Source organism: Otolemur garnettii, unplaced genomic scaffold (genome assembly GCF_000181295.1).
Source record: "Otolemur garnettii isolate 467f Iridium unplaced genomic scaffold, OtoGar3 scaffold00082, whole genome shotgun sequence".
NCBI lineage: Eukaryota > Metazoa > Chordata > Mammalia > Primates > Galagidae > Otolemur > Otolemur garnettii.
Window position 1 is genome coordinate 7,047,196 of NW_003852477.1, and position 9,008 is coordinate 7,056,203.

Below are 9,008 nucleotides of genomic sequence, written 5' to 3' on the forward strand. Positions count from 1 at the left end.
AAAAAAAAAAAAAAGCTTTCATAAAAATAATAGTGAGTCTTGTGCTTGGGTCAGTAAAATCTTCTTTGGGAATAAAATCTTCATTGATGGGAGTGGAATGTCATCTCTCAGTAGACAGTATTCATTTTGGGTGTGACACTCTTATTTTTGGAAGTAGATAAAATTACTAAACATTAATGTATAAAGAGTAAGGACTTTTCTTCTGAGGGATTACTGCTTTATGGACTTGATTTTATTTATCCTTATAGTATAGTAGTTTAAAAGAATATTCTAGAAACAAATATAAAGGTTACATTTATTCTGAGCCCAGATACTTTCTAAACTATAGCACTACAGGATGGATGTGATTTCTCTATCAGTAATACAAATTCATGACAAGTTGTGCTGCAAAAAATGTCTGAACCTCCTTTGATAAATAGCATGTAAGATAGCAAAGCCAAAGAAGTTAGCTGAACCCTCACATTCACTACTGTTAATTTCTCCTATAATTGGCAAAATTGCTGCTCCTAGTAGACAGCATTTGCATTTCCAATGAATTCATATTTTTGACAATCAGATATAGTAAGATTTCAATTTTAAAAGTAAAAAAGATAGATATTTTAACTCTCTTTAATAACATTATTATTTATTTTTACCCTTGGGGAATACACAAGTACAGACATTGTAAGCTTCTTTAACATTTCTAAAAAGATATATTCTTTATACTAATGCAAAAGGATAAGACTCTTCTTCCCACTCTAAAAATCTCTTCTTTATTGTTAAGCGTCCTCCAACTAGGACGCTGGAGAACTTGGCAGACAGGTGTGTAGGACTACTGGCCAGAATCACCAGGTTTTCTCTATTCTCAATTAAGACAACTGAAAAGAAAAATTCTAATTCTAAATATTAGAAGCAAAGTCTAAATATTAGAAAAATAGGAGAGGGAATATGACAGAATGCTTTGAAATACATGCCTGAGGTGAGAGACATTTATGTTCATGTTGTGGCAGCTTCCAGATGGCATCTTCAGACTTTAATCTTCAGGTTCATATCTGGAGATATGAATTAAAAGCATGATGTCAGGATACTCTTTGTTATTGTTGTTGTCATTGTCATTACCAAATGAGTTTACTTGAAGCATCTCCAGTGACCAAACCAATAATGCTACATTTCTCACTTACAATTATTGTTACCCACATTCAAGGTATTACGAAGATGAAATCAGGAGGGATTTCTACATCAGGTGGGAAGATGGACCAGATAACTGCTAAGACACTGAGTCTCTGTTTGGCATTTAAACTGGCGATAGTTTCGTATAAGTGTCTCAATCGTCAGATCAATAAGAACAGTTGCTATGACTATGTGAACAAAGGTTAACAAACTCCCTTCTCTAAGGATACATCTGTTCTTGAATTCACTTTCTAGCTCTGTTCCCCTGGAACTCTGATAAGGGCAAAATGTCACCTGAGTTGCCAGACAAAACATCTGACGACAAAAATGACTCCAAATAGTGGACTACATCTGGAGCAGGGCCACTAGGAGTGTGAATGAACTATACATACGTGGTAGGAGCCACACTTTAGAGTTCTCTTCATGCAGTAGTTCACGTCCCTAACTAGGTATCATGTAACTGCCGTTACAGATACTGAGCTTATACAGCATGGACTTCTAAGCCAAGCTGGCTATGGCACCCATCTGCATGGATTCCATTCTCTCCAACCTAAACCATCACTTGAGGGCACAGTAAGACCGGCTCTCAGACTGCAGTGAGGATTCGGGCGAGGAGAACTGCCTAATGTTGCCCTGGTAGCTTGCTGCGTTTCCTGTCTAATATCCTGCTAAGTGAATCCATCAGCAAGAGTAGCTTACTGTAGTCATGCGTGAGCCTAACTGCACCTGAAAAGGAGCCCTGGGGGGCATTAGAGGCGAGACCAAGTTGAAGCTCCTCTGCTATCCCCAAATGAAGACTCTGAACTAATGATCAAACAACTACCCACCAGCCTGGCCGCTCCGGACACAAGCTTAAGTGTAGTACGGAACAAACATCAACCCAGGGAGATAAAACACACGGCAGGGACAGCATGGTTTACTTTGCCAGTCTTTTCCTCAGGTCTTTGATTTGGTCATTCTTCTTGGTAAGAATCTCTTTCATGTTTCGATAGGCTGCTGTTTGTTGAAATTTCTTCTCTAATTCCTGCTTAGTGAAAAATGTCAGCCCATTACTAAAAAATAAGTTAAGGAAAGAATGAACAAATGTGATGGAAAGTATATATTTTTTGCTCTAGCTTTACTAATATTTTTCTTATATTATTTCTAATTTCCTTAAAAATATATACAGTTAATACTATCCAAACTTTAAGAACATATTCTTTGAAATGAGAAGCCAATAAAATAGTAACACTTTCTAAAGTACAATGTTAGCAAATAACTCAAGCATACTTGTGCTATATATAGGAAATCTACTTGAAATGTTAAACTAATTTTCAGGTAAAATAAGCACAATCTTTTTCCAAATCCCAAAGTATTTTAGGAGGAAGATTTTTAATTTAATTAAATTTTAGTTCCATATTATTATTTTTTGTTTGTTTTTGTTTTTTGAGACACAGTTTCACACAGTTGCCCTAGGTAGAGTGCCGTGGTGTCATAGTTCACAGCAACTTCAGTCTCTTGGGCTCAAGTGATCCTCTTGCCTCAGCCTCCCAAGTAATTGGGACTACAGGCACCTGCCACAATGCCCAGTTAGTTTTTCTATTTAAAAACAGAAAGAAATAGTAGAGTCAGGGTCTCGCTTTTACTCAGGCTGCTCTTGAACTCCTGAGCTCAAGCAATCCATCCATCTCAGCATCCCAAAGTACTAGGATTACAGGAGTGAGCCACTGCGCCCACCTAGTTCCATATTCTTAAGAGTCTCATCCCTAAAATGAAGAATCTACCTCTATACAAGTACATAAAAATTATGAAGAAGGCATAGACATCCTTTAAAAAAGAGAAGTCGCCCATCCCTTTGCAGGCTGTAGGAAGCAGCAGCAGAAGAGTCAGGCGGGTGAATGCAGGGTGGGAGGTAAGCTGCCTCTAGCAGAATGTTTCACCACCCCACAGGAGGAGAGGAGATTTCTTATTATCACAGATATTTTAATACCAAAAATGGAAGAATCTCAGAGACCAGAAATATCAATCTCTAGAAAATATGTTGACTGATCTATTAAGAAAAAGTAATCTGGCTTGGCGCCCATAGCACAGTGGTTACAGCGCTGGCCACATGCACTGAGGGTGGTGGGGCTGGCTAAACAACAATGACAACTGCAATAAAAAAAAAATAGCTGGGTGTTGTGGCAGGGCCTATAATCCCAGCTACTTGGGAGGCTGAGGCAGGAGAATCACTTAAGCCCAAGAGTATGAGGTTGCTGTGAGCTGTGACACCATGGCATTCTACTGAGGGTGACGTAGTGAGACTCTTGTCTCAAAAAAAGAAAAAAAAAAGAAAAAGTAATCTGAATTTGCAGTTGTCTAACATTTATCTTAGTCACATTTGTTCCTCTATACCATGTGCAGCAGTTAACTGGACAGGAATAGACAAATCCATCAAACACGGTCTTCTGACCTTTTCAGCCATTCTCAGCTGCTCCTGAACCCTGAGCAGATCGTGCTTGGCTGTTGCTAGATTTTCCTCCAGTGACTTCTGGTTTTCTGTCTTGTCATTAAGTGTCTTCTGAAACTCACTCTTTAAAGCAGCAACTGTGTTTTCCAAGTCACTTAAGTCTTGGGCATTTATAAAATCCTATGAAAAAATGAATGCCTGAATATAATTTCATGTTGATATCCTAATCACAACTCTTTCAGATTCCATATCACAGAAGATGAAAGAAATGTGTGTGTGCACCAGCCTCCCTCACCAGCCAGAGTAAGTGCCAGCCCTTTCAGGCCTGCACCTCTGTTCTCAGCCCCCGGTGCATAGCATCTTGCACATGGCAGACACTCAGTGGTTACTAAATTCCAAATGTGTAAGATATGATTTGTGAACTGCTGGAATTCCACTCCAAGAGGAATGGAGGGAGGTGAGATTCTATATTTGACAATACTGTGTGTGCCAGAGTTGACATGACAGATAGGTTTCATTTTGAAAAGCCAAGTTAAAAAAGAATCCTGATAAAGAATTTTAAATTTTGGGTGGCACCTGTGGCTCAGAAAAGTAGGGCACCAGCCCCATATGCTGGAGGTGGTGGGTTCAAACCCAGCCCCAGCCAAAAACTGCAAAAAATAAAAAAAGAAAATTTAAATTTTTCAAAATGATATAGAGGGAAAAAATAATAATACAGTATACCAAAAGTTGAATAGACATATGTTTTAGTCATATAAGAAAAACATGAGAGCATAATCAATGATAGCTGATTATATGGTTTTCTAAATTTACAAGATTTTTGAGTTGTTTATATTAAAAAAAATGAACATTTTTCATGCTCTGACAACTGCAGCACAATATAACAGCTGGATTTTTATCTGGATATCATTTTTGACTGGATGAGATTCATGATAAAAAAGAGCTGTTTTGATATGACAGGAAAATGGTCTCTAAGTGGTAAATACGAAGCAGTGCTTCCAACAATACAAAAAAATCCTTGCTCATTTTTGAAATCTGGTCTCTTTAAAAAAACATTTTATCTCAATGCAACTTATGAAGGCACATATCCATTTTGCTTTTGTCTAAAATCTTAAAGCAAAATTGGAGCAAAACCCAAAACGGCTTTTTAAAAACAATTTCATCATCCAAAAATGTGCAACTGTTTTACTTTTGAGAAATTATAAAACCCTTCTGGGTCATTCCGCTCTATTTTATAAATCTATGGTCCTTGGCATATAATGGTTGAAAATTATATTTTTCTTTGGTTTTGTTAGCCATAGAAGAAGTATCTTCCAACTTAAAAAATATCTACAGATGAAAAAGGGGCAGTATCTGAGATTAGGTTTAAATAACACGGGCGGAGGGAAGAGGAAAGGCACCGATGAAACTAGACTGGCCATGCACCGAGGACGAGTAAAGATGAGTAATGAGTAGACGGGGCTCGTTATGCTGTTCTCTCTACTTTTGTATGTTTGATTTTCACAGAAAGAAGTTTAACAAAAACCCCATGAAGCAGATTCCTGGGAGTGTCCAGGAGACACTTTACAATGATGGCACCACCACTAGGAAAGCCAGTGCTGCAGTGAAGTCACCCAAATGGTCTCATTCACGTGAAATCATACACGGATTACAGCACACCCAATGGAAAAGCCACAGGAGGCGAAACTGTACACACGCTCTACCCAGCCTGCACAGCAACATGCACGCAGGCAGCCTGGAGGATGACGTCACCAGCTCTCTCTGTACTGGACAGTGCTGCCAGGTGGAGATGGATTTGAAGATTTGTATGCAGTAAATTCGTTCCATTTGTCATTCATTGGAGGCAAACTGACATCATGTTTAGTCTAATATAATTCCAACTAACTAAAACTTTTCCTTTCATCATTTCCCTTCTTTCACTGTAAGCAGATGTCAAAGTAAAAGGGGAAGGGAGAAAACTTCATAAAAGTAAATTTAAGAATATCTTGCATGGTGGGGAAATCCCAGGACATGTTTGGCGAGTGAGCAGTGTATCCGTCCCTTCCACCCTGGAGGATGGGCGGAGGGGAGGGCACTGGCTCTCACCTGGCCTTTACTGGGCAAGGATGTCCCCATGCACATCAATGGTGGCATTTAAATCAGAGGGCAGCAGGACTGGGGTATAATGAACAATTTCTAAGACTTAATTTTAAACTTAAAATTTATAACTTCATTCTACTCAGAAAATGCGAAAAGAGAGCTAAAACTATCTTCACCTTTTGATTTCCTTGATCAAGCTGTAAATCTTGCAGTGCTCTTTCTAGTTTTGACTTCTCATCCAATGCATTTGTGGCCTGTAATGATGTTTAAACAAAACACATTCAGTATGTAATCTGTATGTGATTCTTTTAATAATCTGGTTAAAGGATTTCTCAGTTACCTGTATTTCAATGGTCTTCAACCTTGACTTCAATTTCTCATTCTCTTCTTGAAGTCTTGAAATTTCCTTTGTGAGTAAATTAAGGTCTTATTATTTTAACCAAAGTATTTTTGATATTTGAAATTATTGATTCATTTAAAAATTAGATTTTTAAATGAATCAATAAATTAATTGATGATGAATTACATGATAGTTCAAAAATGTGCCATTAGTATTTTGGCGAATATCCCATTCTTTCCCAGTCTACCAGCCTCAATACCTATGAGCCAGCTTTGGCTCTAGACTTCTAGTTCCTTTTCTCTCAGGTTCTCAGACACACTGTTCCTCCTTCAGCCTTGTGTTCTCAGTCTTTTTCTAAAGACTCCCTCCCCTGCCATCTCTCACCAGCTGGTCCTGCAACTCTTGGGTCTATTCTCAGCTGACACTGCACACTGCTGCCACTTACCCTGGAAACATAATCCTCATTTTTTCAGTACCTTGTGCTCAAGCCCCCAAATAGTTCTGACGGAGCTGAGGCCAAATGCCTTTGCTCTTCTGGAGCTCTGGCACAAGAGTCACCTGTCAATCCAGTCTTACTTTTCACTGGGCTCCAACACACATACCAGCCCAGGCGGAGGGCACTATATCTGTTCTGAGTCATGCCAGTCTTCTGCCTCTGACCACTGCCCATTCTGTCCTCTTGTCTAACGTTTCCTTTCCTTTGACAATTCAATCTGTCTTCACCCTTCAAGGCCCTACCTGGGCACTACCTTACCCAGGGGCTTGTTCTCACACACTCTCATCCAGATAGAACTGTGTCTTCTCAGCTACCCCATGACGATGGTAACACATACGAGAGTATTCTCCTGCATCTGTTTTTAGAATATTAGTTCTACCTTCCCAATAAAACTACTATATTTTTGAGAGCAAGAGACCAGGTATTATACTGCTTTTTATCTCTAACAACATCTAGCATGATATTGAGAATACAGGAGTTATAAAAAATATTTATTGTATATAGGTTGTGCATACCAAATCCAAAAGTCTGAAGTCCAAAATCTGATACTCAGTCAGGCACACCTAATACAAACCTTCCCAAATCTGAAATTCCAAACAATTCAGGTCCCAAGCATTTCAGATAGAGTATACTTAACATGTACCAATAAATAATGTCTATAAACTTCTTTTTAAAAATCCCCTTTTTTGTTATGATAGATCACAAACTTTAAATGTCCACCAATAATAAACACTGTGCAAAACTGCATTCATTGGAGGCAAATGTCCACCAATAATAAACACCGTGCAAAACTGCATGCATTTCACCTGACCTTGAAAGGTGTTGCAATCAAGAACTGTTTCCGAGTCTAGACAAGTATGCCCTCTTCTGGCCCACTGGGAACCACTGGCTACTGTGATAGACTGACTACCTTCAGTGGACCAAAGCCTGAATTAACCTCCTTTCATCTCTGTTCCACTACTCTAAAGTTGTTCAGAAATGAAAAGACAGAGTTAGAGGTTTCCCATTTCTCAAAATGACGATATTACCTTGTTTAGGAGTTCTGTTCCACCTTCGTTAAGTGGAACAAGTTTTGGCTTTATGCTCTCTATGATAGGCTGAAAAAAAAAAAGAAACCAAGCTGAACTCACCATAGGAAAAATGTATGTAGAATCATTGAACACTTGTGCTTTCTAAGTGCAAGACACCATATGGGTATGTAAACATATCCACTGGGATGTCAGTTACATGGGCATAAGGATTTTTGTTGGTTTTATTCTCTGTTATAACCCAGTGCCTAGGATGTGTCCTGCCCAATACATGTTAGAGATAAAAATGAGACCTATCCTTCCTGTATCTTGTAAAAAAAAAAAAAGGTAGAAGCAAGGGAAATGAAGGAAGAAGAGAGGGAAGGAAGGAAGGAGCTACAGCCAGACCTGATATAAATCTTAGTGTTTAGACACTAGGATTTTAATCTGTGGGAGCTGAAACAGAGATTTCTGGCTGAACCTTAGACTCTGTGAAAAACTACAAGATAGACAAGGACTTAGGCAAGTGCACTAGAGAAGAAGAAAAACTTGGCACAAAATGTTCTGACACTTTAGTAATATTAAAAACAAAAGAATCCATGATGACTCAATAATTTCTTGGCTAGAAATATGTTACAAAGGAATAAATGGAAAATGTTTTATATGAGTATCTACATGGATTCATCTTAGCAGTGTTTATCCAACAATAAGAAATATTTAGGGTGCATCTATAAAACGGAACGGCAAGTGGTCACTGCAAATAAGAAGAATGATTAGAAAGAGAAGTGGGTAACTTCTGGTATTGTTAAGATACAGATTTAGAATAACCCCCAAATTACCTTTTTATTTGAAGATATAAATTCTGCTTTTTCAAATTCTGCAACTTGTTCTAATAATTCTCTTGAAAATAAAAGCAAATATAAAAGATCATTCATCTAAAATAGAATTATATCACAGACAAGAATAAAATCATTGGTACTGGCTATGTGCAGAGAGAATGGAAGAAGATGGGTAAAACCTGACCACACCAAAATATTTCATCACCGGTGGCTGAAAATCTAAATCACATGGACTCAAATTTAACTCTCCACATCACCTAGTATTTTGTGCCTACTTAGTGTACAATATATACAATATATATTGCTAGAAATAAACTACAACGTTAATACAGATAACAGTGAAATTTTTAGTCAACTCTTGAGATGCTATAAGATTATTCTATTATTTAATATATTGTTAACTAATGGATGTTCAAGAAAGACAAACCGATTTTTAATAGAGTAGCCTTAGAAAAATGGGATAGCCCACACTATCTACAGAGAAAGAGTGTTACATATTCCCAAAAATGTGGGGGGAGCTGCCTGATGATTTGCAAAGGTAAATGGAAGCGAATGACAGTGACCACTCTTTTAAGGTCCTTAACCAGTCCTCTACTAACATTTGCAGAGGTTAAGTGGTTTCCCTTTCCTGTCCCTCGGCTGTTCTCAGCTTTGTCCAGAGCTTTCCACG

General features: G+C 38.1%; 1 protein-coding gene across 1 annotated transcript in view; it reads right to left on the reverse strand.

Moving 5' to 3' along the window:
- Positions 1-666: 666 nt before the first annotated feature.
- Positions 667-9,008, reverse strand: part of LZTFL1 (leucine zipper transcription factor like 1) — a 12,191-nt gene continuing 3,849 nt past the window's right edge. Inside the window, exons 3-9 of the mRNA XM_012808013.1 lie at positions 8,339-8,399; positions 7,521-7,589; positions 5,997-6,062; positions 5,833-5,910; positions 3,581-3,757; positions 2,070-2,173; positions 667-1,031 (exon numbers count right to left, since the gene is read on the reverse strand). Coding sequence (XP_012663467.1) covers positions 1,013-1,031; positions 2,070-2,173; positions 3,581-3,757; positions 5,833-5,910; positions 5,997-6,062; positions 7,521-7,589; positions 8,339-8,399 — 574 coding nt within the window. The 3' untranslated portion in view covers positions 667-1,012. The remainder of the gene's footprint in view (positions 1,032-2,069; positions 2,174-3,580; positions 3,758-5,832; positions 5,911-5,996; positions 6,063-7,520; positions 7,590-8,338; positions 8,400-9,008) is intronic.